Below are 15,977 nucleotides of genomic sequence, written 5' to 3'. Positions count from 1 at the left end.
CTCCCATTTTTTGGGGAATTTAAATTGGGATCTCCTAGGGTAGATCTGGCACAGAACAAGCACAACAAGCAATAAGAATAATTATAATAAGTAGAAATGCTAGGAAGGAATCATTTTTCCTCCAGTAAGATACTCGCTCTGCTTGCAGCTCAGCTGGGTTACAGTTCAGGCCATAGGGCTCTCCGTATCAGCATCCGAAGCCAAACATCTGAAATCTGGCAATGGCAAAAGCGAGCAGAACATATCTAGTATTGCACGACAGTGAGTTTCGCTTTCCCACCTTTGCATTTCAGCTCTGCCCGATTAGCCCCGTGGTGACAGCTCAGGAAATGGATTCCACCAAATCTCACAACAACTGATCTGAAATGCTCTAATCTCCGGGGCGATAAGGAGTTGCTACAGCAAAGCCAACATAAACCTGAGAGCTATGGAAGGTTGGGTTGTTGTTTAGCCTCTGTTGCTAGTGAGCTGCCGTGCTTGATTCCAGGGACCACCCTGTGTTTAAACCTTCTCACTTCACACGTATCTTTTCAGCACCACCCTGGACAGCATCAGCCGCACGGAGCTGAAGGACATTGAGGAGCTCCGCGCGGTGTTGAGCATCCCTTGGCCCAAAGTCACCATAGGCAGCATCTCCTGCAAAATGTGGTTGTGCTGATGTTGGATTCATGGTGTGCACCTTCTCCTCTAAAATAAAACACTGCGTATTGTTTTCATCGGCTATATCTCATAGAAAATTTGTAGTATTTGGAGCTAGAGAGAAAAAAAAAATGCACTTCTTGTCCAGAAGCATTGCTCTGTGTCACGGAAATCCATTCCTCTCATATCATTTCCTTTATTGCAACCATGTTGATTGCTTTTATCCCCTGTATTTCCTTTGTTTACTTAAAAAATGCAATCAGAGGTCCCACAAAGCCCTTGCAATGCTGAGCAGGGGGCTGATCAATTTGCTTTGCGCACAGAATCATGTTGGGCACACATCCAACGGTGTTAAACAAACACGCAAATTTCCTATTCCCAATGTAAGCTCATTTAGTTGGATGTGATTTATCACCCGCTGGTGATATATTATTACAATGCATACGTTAACAAGTCTGTTCTGTGTTTTCTGACTTTGTTCTTTCCAAAAAGTAGCTCCATTTGCAGGGGTAATGCAGTCGTATCCTAAAGGGTTTTGTTAGCAATCTGCACAGCGGACTGGCCTGGGTGCAGAAAATTTCGCAGGTCATTGCTGGCTGAAATTCTGCTTTTATTGATGCCCAACGTGAGGCAGTAAAGTCAGTTGGCATGCACCTAGCATGCACCTGAAAGCAGATGTGCTCTGTTGCTGCAGGAGCTCTTAGCAAGACCTCAGCATGGATCATCATCCACTATTCATCTTCTTGACAGGGGTGTCAAAAGGTGGAGTTTTTCCTCTATTTCCATCCAGGAAAAGCAGCAGTAACTCTAACAGTTGCTCCTTCCACCGCTTTTGGTTGTTTTTCCCCAGCAAGCTGCTCCTGTGCACGCACAGTGGACGCACTACGTGCCTCATGTCCTACTCCTCAGGGAACAGCTTGCAGCGATGCAGCCTGAGAAAACACGTGTCTGGTCTGAGCAAAAGTGGGTGGGCAGTGTTGGGGGTCATGAGGAAGAGCAAGGCAGTGGATGGATGAAGGAAAGTGAGGCAAGGCACACAACAGCTGGATTTGTTCCCAAGCTCTTGAGGTCAATCAGAAGCCTCTCCTTCTATTGGGACGTGCAAGTGAGATGTAACTGACAAACCTGCCTGCCCTTTGGAAATTACTGGTTTTAGGTTTTACAGAAAGGGAGGATCTCTGTTTTCTTGTTTCTTTTTTTTTTCATGCACGTCTCTATTTCTTTGGGCTTGGAGTGTAAAACATAGAATCATAGAATCATTGAGGTTGGAAAAGACCACTAAGATCATCGAGTCCAACTGTCAACCCATCACAGAATGGCTTAGGTTGGAAGGGACCTTAAAGATCATTGACTTCCAACCCCCATGGCTTTTTCTTTTTATTGAGAAGATGATTTTAAGAAATCTCAGCACAGCAGTAGGTTTGACAGTCTGTTTTCATTAGGAAATGTCCAGGGATGTTAGGCCACAAATTCAAGTCCTCACTGGGTTATGGCTGTGCCAACACCATGAGTCCTTTGCACTGCAGCTTGCTAATTTGTGGCCACAAATTGGCCAAATTTTGGCTGAAGGAGGTTCAGGGTGGGCACATTTAGGCTTTCCTCTGTCTGCATTTAAACATCTGCATTCTAGGAATGAGAGAAAAACCACATTATTTCTACCTGAGTCTTAGAAGTTTAGGGCAAAGCATGGGCCAACTTTTGAGGCTTTCTGCAGTGATGCCACTTCCTTGACCACTCTTCACTCCTGACATCGCCTGTGCCAGAAATGCACAGCTCTGTCCAAAATGCCTGAGCTCAACACTAATATTCAACAGTAATATGCTCCTTATAATAAACTTCTTCTTCCAAGGGGTGTTGATAAGAATTTCCATTTTTAGTCAAGGGCAAACAAGCCATTCTGCCTTTATTTGTTGCTGTTGTAATTAAAGAAGGAGCAGAAGCTAATTTTGTAACTTTTCCTGTAAATAGTGCATTAATGAAGACAGATGGATCAGCAATATAAACAAAACCTCTATCTCAAGCTAGTTTCGCTCTGGCTTTGTTTCCCAGCATAGTAAGCAACCCACCACCACCCCAGTTCCCATCCTATTAACAGTGTTTGCACTCCAAATGTTGAACTGGGTTATAAGGAAGTTTAAATTAACCCTGGGCTGTAGTTTTTCAAATGCTTGAAGCAGATGTTCCAGTGCCAGGAAATCCTCCTCCTCTCTCTTGTACTTCTTTTTTTGTTTGGTTCTGTTTTGTTTTTTAATAAGGGGTAGATTTTGTTGGGATTTGACTTGGTGTTGAGGACAGAAAATACTTCACTGAGTCCCTTCCATTGGGCTGGTAGGTAATCCAGCCACCAAAATGCCCATGTAAGATGCGCAGTTCAGTATCTGGAGGTAGGGAGAAGAAGATGGGCTTGTGCTTTGGCTGCAGCTTTTGGTTGCTTTGGGAGATGGTTTTTCCTAAGTGATCTCAGTTTTGGGGAGACTGAACCTCGTGACTTTGGCCCCAAAGGCGCTCCAAAGGTCAGTGGGCACTGGGAAGAGTTACAGGGTTAAAATGGTCATAAAAATGTTGAAGAAGTTTGGGTCCACATGCAGAGAGCTAAGAGATAGGGATCATGTTGATGTAATATAGATCAGAAATGAACGGAAAATCAAAGCACATTACTATTTAATGGGAAAAACAAACTCATTTAGAAACAGAAGCCATGATGCTAATGTGGATGAATAGAAGGAGGAGGAAGGAAAGAGTAAAGAAACAAAGGAAAAGAAAGCATGCACTGGAATACTCTTTCAGGGACCTGTCACCGACTTCCCCAGCACGTACAGATTGATAGTGCTGGCTCTTGTCATGCTCTCACCATGTTATTTGTGAGTGTCATATCTATATTGACAGGTGTGTTGAAAGCTGAGCACTTCTGACTTTGCAGCCTTAATTTACTACTTAAGGAAAACACTTTATAAAATAACTCTTCCAATTTTTCAGTGCTATTTTGCTTGATCTCTGCTGTCTAACTCCAGCAAATGTCATTGCCTATTTACTTTCAAAGGTAAAGTCAAGGTAAGGGAAGGTTTTAGTAACAAAGCAGAAATGCAATCTAACGGGCACACATTAATAAATGAAATAGTGTTCTCAATAGTTCGCATCTTCGATTATGAATAGCATGGTTGCAGCTAAAGGATTCAAGAGACACTCAGTTTTCTCCTGAAATAACATAATACCTGGGTATATCTCATGCTTTACTGGTTTTCATCACAAATTCTGTCTGAAATCCCCAATGATAGAGTCATTTGAGTTGGAAGGGACCTTTAAAGGTCATCTCATCCAATCCATCCTTGTTTTACTATAAAGAAAAGTCACTAATACCAAAAGATGGGCTGTCCTGTAATCCTACATAGGTATTGTAGCTGTATCTACTGATTTGTACCTGTAGATTTACATACATGTAGGTTTAATTACTGATAGAACTACATGGCTACCTACACTGGCACTGCAGTGCTCTGTATCTCATCTCCTCTAGTTAGAACAATAAGAGAGTGCGAAGGCAGCCACTCTGATACACTGTGTGGTCACTTGGAAATGTATAGTGGTCGTGGGTGATTCTGTTGGGTAATACATTGTTCCTAAGGCATAGATCCTGTTAATCGCAGAGCAGAAGTGTTTGTGCTGTTCCATAAAGGACAGCAGTGCAGAAGCACGTTGGGCAGATCACCGCCACAGGAAGAGTTGCAGAAAAGAGACGATAAAAGCAAATGTCGGATTATCTCCCTAATGCTGGATTATCGCTCCTAACAAGGTGAATGGTTTGTCTGGGCAAATGGCTTCATAAGAATTGCGGATAGTTTTGAAAGGATTTGCATGGTGACACTTCAGCCGTTGGCCGCGGCGGTTCATGTCAGCAGAGGGAGATATCACACCTCTCGTGAATTCTTGTAGTGTGCTATTAAGGACAGACTGAGATTGCAGTGTGGCTGTAGGGAAAGGCCCGTGAGCAGTGCCAGTTCCATCGGGAGGAGTAAAGCAATACAGCCCCATGGCCCAGCTTGCTATTGGGAACCACGCAGTGGTCATAGAGTGGGCAAGTCCATACACTCCCTAGAATGTTGTTTAAATAAATCACTGCAGTGAACAGTTCTGTAAGCAATGGAGATAACTGTGGGGTACAGTATCTACATGTATCTAGGGCAGAAAAACATTGTCAGTCTCAATCTCCACGCAGCACAACTCAACAGAGAGAGTCCACATCCAGTAGGGTCGGTACAAGGTTTTATCCAAGTGGGGTTACATACAAGCACAAAAATAAAACATTCTGTATTCTACATTATATTACAAAGGCAGGCAGTCAATAAATAGATCAATAAATTACGGGAAGCACAGAAGAGTATGTGTGAAAATAGGTGAGACTGGTTCTAGTTGGTGCATGACAAAGTCTTTTGTGTTCATTCCCATGAAGTGTTAGAGTGATTCTTTCAAAGGCCCTTATCACTTCCAGTGAAGATAACTTTCCCTTAAAAGTGTAAAACAGATGCAGGGACAGTACAGTAGGCTCTGGTACAGGCTAAAAGAGTCAGCGTCACTTACACTTTCCCAAGAATCTGACAAATTTGCAGCTTAGTATAAATAAAGTGACGGGTCTATTGTTTCTCAGCTCCGACACCTTCTTATCACTGCGATTTGTTGCAGAAGAGTGGCGGAAACATGGCATGTGACTCCATCATATATCATTTAAGGGGGGGCAGTACCTTTATGAATTGACAACTTCAGCACATACATAAAGGAAGGATCCTCTCTATCTAGCTGGCACAATGGGGTTTCCTTTTCTGTCTAATTCTATGCAGACTAAATGCAATACTATTCGGCCATTTGAATTGGGTTACATGGATGTATGGTACGTGGCTTACTGGACTGACTGGGGGGACCAGTTTCTGAGCTGGTATAAACTGGTACCATTCTAAATCTTTTGTCTTAGTGAAATGGGAGCCTGATGTTTGTCGAGATTTAAGAGCTACAGAGATCAATATTCAAAGAAATATCTGAGCTTGTAACAATCTTGGCATGTATTACCCATAGCTTTAGTCACTCTGGAAATCCCTACAGATGCCACTCACCATTTACAAAGCACAAAAAGATGCCTGTGGATTTGAATGTGCCCCTCCTGGCATGAAGAGCCCACCCAAACAATCTAGTGCTCTGCTCTATGCTCAGGTATGAAGAGAGATGGTCATAACTGGAACAGAATAGCAAGAAGCAAGCAATGGAACAAAATATACATTCGCCTTCGGTCATATGACTTGCCCATTCCCCATGACAGGAAACATACAATTATCTGTACATGCCTCATTAAATAACCTTATTAAATAGGAAATCCGAAATGTACAAATTTACAGACTGAATCATTAAATACTTCCCTTGTGCACTCCCCTGTGCATGTGTTCCCTGCTACTATCTGCAGCCACACTCTGATACCACCATGCCTTCATATTTGAACTTGTAGGTGACCACCCCTGCATCCATGTAGAGAATTGAGATAGGATCGAGTTTAGTGGGCACGCAGCAGGCCTTGGAGGCTTTCTGGGGATTCTTCAAGTGAACCAAAGTCTGGACAATAGCATGTTTCGTTGGGGTGACGTGCTCTGTTAAGGGGTAGGCGCACACTCCATGGCACTCATAAGCTTCATATCCCGCTGGAGCGATGATCCAGGAATCCCAGCCAATCTCTTTGAAATCTATGTAGAGTGGGGTCTTTTTGCAGTAGTTGCCTTTTGCGTTCCTCCGGATTCGAGCAGTAGAGTCATAAATGATGTTGGAACGCATCTGGAGCAGAGCCTCCTCACCAGGGTGTCCGTGGAAATTGCCAACCTCCAGGTTCTCCAAGTCCAGGAGCTGCTCATGGTCTATCATTTCGTTCAGCTCTTGCTTCTCCTCTTTCTTATCATTGCTTTGGTCATCAGAGAACACAATCAACAGGGGCACGTGCTTAGCCTCAGAGTTGATGTCGATGTCGAGTTTCCCCTCTCCATTCTGCTCCTCCCCTTCTCTGCTCTCAATGTGAACCTCCAGCCGGTGCGTGGTCAGCCCTGCCCTTCTCCAACGCCTGATGGCTTCGGTCACCTCGAAGCTCTCCCACTCGCTGCTTGTGCCGTAGATCTGTCTGGATGCCAACGCCACGATCTTTCTTTCTTCTCCTACCCCCATATGGTTGTTTTCCAGCACTTCAAAAATGGTGACCTTTCGGTCGAGCCCGTCATAGAGCATTTGGTCCCTCTCCACCAAGGTGTAGAGCCTCAGCTCCGCCATGGTGATTTCTTCATGGTGAGGGATGGAGACGTTGAACAGAAGAGGGTATTTCCGAACTCCTATGACACCAACAGGGTGGGAAGCAAGGTCTGGAAATAACAAAGATCAGATATTTTAGAGGAATTAGTGCATCCAGTAACACACGCACCAAAGTTCATCTGACGTGTTTTGCATTGCATGGTTTCAGTCCAACAATTTCAGGAGAGTGTTTTTTCGATTGTCTTCGGAAAAAAAAACAAGCCCAAAACTTTATTATAGATATCTAAGGACAGTGAGATCCCACATGAGATAATGGCTGTAAATCTGGATTTAGGGGTTTTCTTACTGCTTTTGTGGTTTCCAAAGGCTTCCTAGTCACCTGGAAGGACTACCAGATACAAATGTGTGGTCTAACACCAAAATGAAATCGCTCCTCAGTAATTATTTAAAAAATGAGAGAAAAACAGTTAGTGTAGGAGAAGGGAAGAAGGATATGGCACTGGAGTGAACATGAGACAGATGACATATAGGCTGCATATGCAAGAATAGCAGTCTCTAGCTGTGTCTGCTGAGTGTTTTCATGCTAGCAAGTATTTCCTTCTGCAGAAGCATGCTCAGCAATGCAGAGGGCAAAGCATGACAGGAGGAAAAGCTACCTGGGAAGCTGTGAAGGCTCCAGGTTAGGAAGAGCAGGCAGTGAACATCCAATGTGAACCATCAATCAATAGGAATGCTGCCACAGAGTCAGTGAGTTTCAAGCGAGCAGTCAGACAGATGTACTCATGCTCTTTTGGCAGCTATGGTTAATAATACATACAAGAAGCACATAACATCCGTTTGTCATTCAGGCTGTCTGTCCTATCTGCACTGCTTGTTTATACATAGGCACTATGCATTTCTTCATGCAATGTAGGAATCTTAGCTAATGATTGTATATTCGTTACTGAATTACTATGCTGTTTACTTGCAACTCAGAAGACAGATTTGGACATAGAGACTACGTATAACCCTTCTGCAGAAGCAAACTGCTTGGGACCTGTTATTACCTTCATTTCTGACTTCTCCAATTTTGATATGTTTGTAGAAAAGGGACACTGATAAAACTGCAGGTATTGGCCATACTCCATCAATGCACTTAAGCAACTTGAGTTGTCCTACCAACATGAGGTAGGTTTTCAGGCACCTGCCTTTTTTCTTTTTTTTCTCTCTCTCTCTTTTTTTTTTTTTTGCTTTAGCAATTCAATCAATTCATGAATATAAATAAACGAGATGATTATGTTCCATACAGCACCAGTGAAGGAGCACGGAGAGCTGAAAGGCAATGCTATTCAAGCACAGGGATGCTTAGCCATAACCACCATACTGGAAGCAATCTTTGGGATTTCCTTGGAGCTGGTGTGCTAAAGCATACTGGCTCAACTTGTTGATCTTAGTGGCCTTTTCCAACCTTTATGATTCTATGATTCTGTAAGTCTGCTGTCATTACAGATGCCAACAGGGTGGAGAAATACCTCCTGACCATTGACAAAATGAGCACAAGGAATTCACTACTCCATGGCTACATGATTTGTAAGAAGCCAGATTAGCACTATAATTGCAAGAAAAGAGCTCATTTTTAAGTCAGGATGTTACTTTGCACTTCAACTACAAAGTCCATGGGCTGAGATACGTTACTGCTACCATTACATCCCTGGCAGGGTCAGGAAGGATGATCCAGAACCCATAGGAAAATAGAAATTTCCCTGAGGATCTTCACTGATAAAACACTGCAGTTCGATTTGCAATAGACACATTACACTCCACTGCTAAAATCAGAGATCTACTTCCAGCTATGAGTCTTGTCTTGTTACGTTTCTGTAGTATCTTTATAGCAATTACAAATTTAATAAAGGGCTTAACGAATAGCAGTGAAATAGCAGTTGGCATTGCAGCCAATTTTCAGGTGAGCAAAAAAAAAATCTGTTTCTACTGACTTGACTGTTACATACAATTAATTTCTCTATTAAGAAGAGTGACTTTGGCATGAAATGGCTGGTTCTCCATTTCATGGATTTTAAAGAAATAAAAAAAGCCCAAACATTAATTGCATGATCATGTGCTTGTGAAGCTGTGTTAACAACAGGAGTCCCACTTTGCATCTTGCTGTTTGGGATGAGCAGAGATGAGAGAAAAATTGTAATGACAGAAATTTATGACAAGTTCACCCTATCTCAGTACAGAATTTTTGCAGTGAAGAAGAAGAGATGGAACACCACACAGAGCAGTGAACCCTGCTCTTAGTACTGGCAAAAAGATCAGTTTGTTCTGTTTTTGCTCTTTTTGCCAGTGGAATGATTTCAGATTTACATCACTAAGCCACGCTGTATTTTATTTGTTGGTATGGTGTATGTGCCAAATTTTATCACGTTCATTTCTCCTGCGTAGTGCACAAAGAGAAAAGAACAATAGGCATTCCTGCATATGTCTTCATTTATGTTGACATGAGTAACTGTTCACCCATGGGTCTAACTGGTTTGCCATCAATCATTCAATAAATTCTCCCACTCTGGAGGAAAGGATATGTAAAGGAGATTTAAACCACAAAGCAGTGCCTCTACAGACCAGAAACACATTGCCAGTGAAGAGTGTCCAGGCCTGGCGAAACTGAGCAGAGTGATAAAAATGCAATAATCGCTGTTATGCATTAATTAGGGTAGTGCAGGAGAAGTCTTGCAGCAATTTGAATAGTTGCAGATATCTCTAAATAGCTAAAAAGAATGGAAGCACTTGTACTTGCTGAGTAGAATGACTGGTATTTGAAAATGATTGATTAAAAAGCATTTTTAACGTAAATCCCATATTGGTGCAAATGATTGTTAACAAATTATTGAATGTTGTCACTGAAACTTATCTTGTCTTTGCAGAAATGAGGAGAAATGTTGAAGCAGAAACATACCGGGAACTACGTACGGTCACAAATAGGCTTTTTTAAAAAACAATTTTTAATATGAAATATCCTATTTCTCCAAAACAAAACGTGTGATCCAAAATTCTATATATTGGCTAGACCATGCCCAGATATCAAAGGAAGATAATGTTACAAATCCCACAAGGATCAAAAGTGAGAAGATATTAACGGAAAGCCACATTTTGTTACGCTCACAACAGGAAAATATTGCACCTTTGAACAATGTGTTAAACGATTTCTTGCCTTAATTTCAAATACTAAAGGTATCCATTTGAAGATCAGGCAGATAATAGCAAACAACAAGTGTCATTCTGGGGACAATGAAAACAATGCGCTCAAATTATAAACACTAGAGGAATAACATCTTCCTCTGAAAACTTACAATTTCAAATGCAAAGGACAAGGGATCCATCTCATAGCTAGTGGGACATTAGTACATGCAGTATTAATTGTCTATTGCTAATGATGTTTTCACTGAAAGGCCTTTATTCCCTATTGCGTGCTCAATGCCTGGTGAATATATTTCACGTTGACTACAAGGGTGACCATTTCTAGAGGTGCATGTATCTTACCTTCATTTTTGAAGCTCCTAATGATATTTGCAGATGGCATAGATGTCCTATCGGTGGCAAACTTGTTGTACAGCTCGAGCATGTACTCTGGTGGGTCCACTTTGGCCGATTCATGCAGAGGAATGTCAGAGAGGTTCAATGTCTTCAGGAACTCGTTCTTCATATTCTGAAGCAATGTGTTGAAATCAACGCCATCCTGCTCGGATAGGAATTCATCGAAAAGAGGCTCGCCTTCCTCCAAGGAAGAGTGCTCCAAGCTCAGGATGGGACTGCAAGCGGCAAGGTGAACCAAGAGGCAGAGGCCAGCCCACAGCTGGAGGACTATGGAATCCATGGCTTCGCTCCGGCCTCTGACCACACTCAACAAGCTCTAGCTCTTGTGCGGGCTAAGTGGCGGTTTTATCCCCTTGTGTCACAGGGAGATGACAAGTTTGGACTGAAACTTGTGATCCGTCCTCTCTCCCTCCCTTCCCCCTCCCCAAAGCCAGGTCTCAGTAATTGGATAGGGCTTGCTCTCTTCTATGGTCGCCTTGCCTCTCTTATCTCATGTAGTGTAAGCTGTTCACCAGATTTGTTGCTATCTTGCAATCCCCTTTCCCTTAATGAGCTTTTTGTAAACATTCTGCGCTAGGACACGAGAAGATAGGACAAGTTTCTCCTTGGAGAGGAACTGCCCTTTCTTTCTGCCTCCTTCGGTGTGTGTGAACAATTCCCTCCATGCAGACATAGAGGAAACGTAAATTCTATAGAGCCTCTACTGAAATCTACGAATGCTGCACCAAGGGCAAAGAATAGCTCCTTTAGTGTGATCTGAATGTTAGCACTGGTTGAGTGCTCGTGCTCAGTGCTGTGTGCCATACAAATGCTCTGAAACACAAAGAGTAAAGAAAATCTTCACTTCCTTTCATATCTTATATACTTGACTCAGCAGGTAAGAAGCTGTAGTTATTCTTGATCTAGTTGCTGGAAAATTCCCCTTTGCAAACACTAAGAGCTTTACCCAAAGAGCAAACCTAAAACTGATCTGCTGAAGAATTTTTCCAAATTCTTCTTTTCCATTATGGCTAAATGTATCCAGTGATTTGTTGCCTCATCTCTACAACTTTCTTCCTTCATAGACACTCAATGTCTTCTTTAATATCTATCATATCTTTCTTCTTCAAGATCTATCACTCTCACAAATGGCCACAACTCCAGGTGACGTAATAAGAATGATACACAACCCGTGGCCATTTAAATTCATCCTCTTCTTTTTTTCGTAATTATCAATATCTTTGTGAAAATCACACGTGATATTGATGTCACAGACATCAGCATGGCATTTAACCTTGTTTCATTCAACTTTTCCCCTTAAAATATAGGAAATTGATAAGAAAAGCAGAACACTTTATCAAGGTTACTACTGCACTACGTTGGAAGGAGATATTTGAGCTTGGGAAGATTAATTTATATGTCAGTGTGGATTTCATGGTTATCTGTACAAGCTTATCTATAAATTCTCTTCAGCCTTATCAAAGACTCATCTCTGAATATTGTGGCTTTCTGGAGCTAAGCCCAGAAAAACTTAGGGAAATTCTGGAGCTGAGGTCACTTATGTTAACTTAAAAAGAAAGACATAATCTTTTTGCTTGTGATTCATCACCTGGCTATGCTGACCCAAGGTTCTGTAGTCACAGAAAGGGAAATTAACATTGAAAACTGTGAGAAAAGAGTAAGGACACACAGTGCTTACTCATTTCTGCAGCCCAATAACTGGCTCCTGTAAAAGAAGTTCTTCCAGTTGACTTCTCATCAGCAAAAGAGCAGGTAGTAGATTTGCTGTAGTACCTATAGAAATGGTTTCAAGAGGTCCTTTTTATGTTTATATCTTTTTATATATTTTCAGAAATGCTCAGACTTCATATACATAAATATATTTATTTTTCCATGAAGAATGTAAGCATGCTGTAAGAGCTCCTGCTTTTTGGAAGGCAACGGGTGCTGCATCTTTTCGGCACTTCACAGCATAGAGCCTTATCCTTAGTGCTTGCTCATATCTGTTTTTTCTCCTCAGACAAGCATGAATAACAGCTTGAATGCAAAGACAACAGCATGCAGAGATATGCCTTTCAAAGCCTGTAGGCACTGAGATCTACAGCATTGCATGGCTCGATTCTTACGAGGTTCAGAGCTGAAAGCTTTGCATTTAAAAGCAATTTTTGAGTATTTGTACCACTGATGTTTTCCAGCTCTCTCACTACAAGCATGCTGGTGATTCTCAGGATTGTACCTGGCCATTAGAATCATAGAATCACAGAATCATTAAGGTTGGAAAAAACGACTAAGATCATCTAGTCCAACCATCAACCCATCACCACCAAGTCCAAAAAACCATTAATTACACACTGAGTCAAAGTCTCCTCTCTCTTCTGTTAATCCTGATGAACAGTTCCAGAGCCAGAAAGGTTTTTCCAGGTTTACTCTGTCTTCCTCCAGTTTAAAACTTTGGTGTAGCTTTGGTTTAGTGGGTGACAAAACCAACCAGCTTTACTTTAACTGCTCCAGCAGTGACATAAGCAATGCTGACAGTGCCTTGGAGCAGAGGTTGGGCTGCTGACCTCTCTAATCCCTGCTAAGTCCAAACATTTTCTGTAATTTCACACCCTGGAGATATAAATATAAGTAAAAAGTAGTCTGTGCACAGCAATCTGACAAATTTCCTCACCCATAAAGATGTCATCTTGATTCAGTAGCTCATGAGAAGCACAATTACTGCTCAGACATTCCAACTGTCTTTGTATTTCTGCTCTTGTTTTGATAACTCAGTGAACAATAGCATACTGAAGGGTAATTCAGCTGTGCTGTATACAGGCTGGCTTTTATTGACTTTCATAACTTATTCAAGTTAGACCTTGCTGGGGATGTTAAATGAGAAGTACCCATTGAGTACACTGATATAGAAGCAGATTCCTATTTCTCCACCGTGTTGGCTGATGAATTTACCATGTATGTATTTTTTTTGGCAGAATTAAAATTTTTGACAGAAGGACTTTAATTCATGTCATTTTTTTTCCCCTCATGCACTGCAATTCTTATGTACAATAAGTACCCTTGAGAGAAAATTACCCTCAAGAAATCTATGCTAAACAGATTAACTGAGATAGCTCAGGGGGGAGTTTAATAGATATCACTATTTAATTAATATTAATTTTATTGCCTAAATGAACAGACTGCCCAGAGAAGCTGTGGGGTTCCCATCCCTGGAGGTGCCAAGGCGAGGCTGGATGGGGCCTTGGGCATCCTGATCTGGCGGGGGGCACCACTCCACGTCAGGGGTTTGGAATTGGATGGGTTTGAGTTCCCTTCCAAGCCAAGCCATCCTACGGTTCTGTGGTTCTATGAACTTTAAGGTCCCTTCCAACCCAACCATCCTATGATTCCATGATCTTTAATGACCCTTCCAAACCACCTCCTTTCAGGTTTAACTCATATCTTGCTCTTCCTATTGGATCTGGCTTCTGGTGGAGGATTGGACACTGTCCATTCCTATGCCATGGTGAGAACCAAAGGGGGACATCAGCTCTGAGTGCAGAGAGAGATCTGTTCCCACTTCTAGTGCTGAGCAGTTTGGGCAGAACCACAAGTGTGGTTGACATGGCCAAGGCTATGCAGCAACTCCTGAGAACAGCTCAGCTGCCGAAAGGGTCAGTCCTGAAGATTGAGGGGCTCCAAAATAGCCTCTAATCTCGGGCACCATGCAACTTCCTCCGAGCCAATGCCTCCACGGCTTCTTCTGTCAAGAGGCAGCAGAAGAGCACGGGTTTGAGCAGGAATGTGTGAAGCAAGCTCGGTGCTGAAAGGCCAGAAAGTGAAGCAGGCTCTACGAGGTGCCAAGGTCGATGATCTACCTTGACTGAAAGGGTGTGATGCTCCTCTGGGAAAGAGGAAGTGAGGAGAAAGAATGTGAAGTGCTTTTTGAGCATCCTCGCCCTTCCTTTGGCTGATTTTCAGCATGGAAGAACACCTGTTCCCACCAATGCATGCCGATAGCACTGGGATGTGGGATTTTTTCCAGGAGAGAGTGATTAACATTTGCTCACCTGGGCTTTTGTGATAGAAATGGTTCTCCAGTGAACAAACAGAAAGCTTTCCAGTTGATTACCCATGAGTGATTTCTCCATGAGTAAACTCAGTCAGGTGGATTTGGGTTCAGTAGTGCGTACCTTAACAAATTCTAATAAGATTTTAAAATCCATTTTAAAAAGATTTTTTTAAAGACAAGGAAGCTAAACAGACATTGGGCTTTTCCAGTATCCCAGGACCTCAAAGATCTTTATAGCCTTCATTTGAATTCATTCTTATTTGTCAAATCACAATTACATGTTTGCATATGCGATATATAAGAAAAAAAAATTATGTTCCTCAGGAATGTGTACTAAATATAAAGAAAAGAGAGGATAACAAAAGAGACGCATCCCTCTTTCATAACAGAAAATGTATCAAATCACTTTGAGCCATGCTTCAATTGCTGGAATTCAAAGTGCAATGCCCTGCTGAACCACAAGAAAATATCCTCTCCTCGACTGTTCCTGTGAGTGATTTGCATTATAGCACAAGGTAACATTTGTTTATATGCTAAAATCTTTGGGAAAAAATGTCAAGCCTGAGTCTCTTCTACATGACACAGAGTTCTCAATCTCAGCCATGACTGCTTTTGTCCATAAATAAGTCATCATTAGTAAAAGAGAAAAGGGTAGGTTTTAATGGAAAATCGAGAGTGCCTTTGGTGACATTATTCAGCCCTTAAAAGCAGAGACAGACCTAAAAAAATCACATATTTTTTGCACTGCAAAAATGTTAAGTGGTTAAGAGGTATAACATATCTCTGTCACAGCACTTCGATCAAATCTCAGCATTCAAACTGAACCAACAGTGAGACATTTTTTTCAGAATTATCAAAATTCCTACGGGACAAATCTTCAGTCCTTTCCAAAATCTTTATAAAGGAAGGGTTTGAGGTTCAGGGCTGCTCCTAATCAAGACATGAATGCCATTTGAGGGAAGTGGGAGTGTGATGCAAGCTGATGTGCTCTAGTGATCATCCCAGCATGTGATCTGAAATTTTCCAAAATACAGGCATGAAATTGTTACAAATATGCCCCCCAATGGTCTCTGTCAGGAGATAGCTGTGGCATGAGGCAACTGTTGGACGTGATATGGGAGATAAAGAAGAGTGTGACACTGACAGTGTGATGAGCTTGCAATGGAATAACTAAAATTAGTTTCCATTCCTGCATCTGCCCAAGTCATTGCTGTATGCCTCGGTTCATGGCTGCTCTGGATTTCCTTTCCATAAATGGGCAGTTCCCAGCAGCGCTTTGTTCTCATTTCAGATGGCACTGGAAATTGAAAAGATAGAATTTAAAGAAAGAGTGGGGACAGAGAAATGTGGTAATGCATTATAACTGGAGTGTTAGGAAAGGAAAGGGAAGGAAAGAGGGAAGGAAAGAGTGAGGGTGAAAGGGAAGGGAAGGGAAGGGAAGGGAAGGGAAGGGAAGGGAAGGGAAGGGAAG

The 15,977-nt window shown here is 42.1% G+C and overlaps 1 protein-coding gene across 1 annotated transcript; it reads right to left on the bottom strand.

The window, feature by feature from the left end:
• Positions 5,822-11,010, bottom strand: BMP10 (bone morphogenetic protein 10). Its single transcript, XM_021375096.1, has 2 exons — positions 10,426-11,010; positions 5,822-7,016 (listed from the first exon to the last, which is right to left on the bottom strand). The coding sequence occupies exons 1-2, from the start codon at positions 10,757-10,759 to the stop codon at positions 6,073-6,075; spliced, it is 1,278 nt and encodes a 425-aa protein (XP_021230771.1). The 5' UTR covers positions 10,760-11,010; the 3' UTR covers positions 5,822-6,072.

The sequence above is a fragment of the Numida meleagris genome, chromosome 21, assembly GCF_002078875.1.
Source record: "Numida meleagris isolate 19003 breed g44 Domestic line chromosome 21, NumMel1.0, whole genome shotgun sequence".
In the NCBI taxonomy this organism is placed as follows: domain Eukaryota; kingdom Metazoa; phylum Chordata; class Aves; order Galliformes; family Numididae; genus Numida; species Numida meleagris.
The sequence above is the reverse complement of the archived record's forward strand: the minus strand, read 5'-3'. Positions and strand labels throughout refer to the sequence as shown.

Excerpts from the sequence above, each read along its gene's own strand:
- BMP10 (XM_021375096.1), bottom strand. The coding sequence starts at position 10,759 with ATGGATTCCATAGTCCTCCAGCTGTGGGCTGGCCTCTGCCTCTTGGTT. Across the intron at positions 7,017-10,425 it reads TAGGAGCTTCAAAAATGAAG|ACCTTGCTTCCCACCCTGTT; the intron begins GTAAGATACATG and ends TGTTATTTCCAG.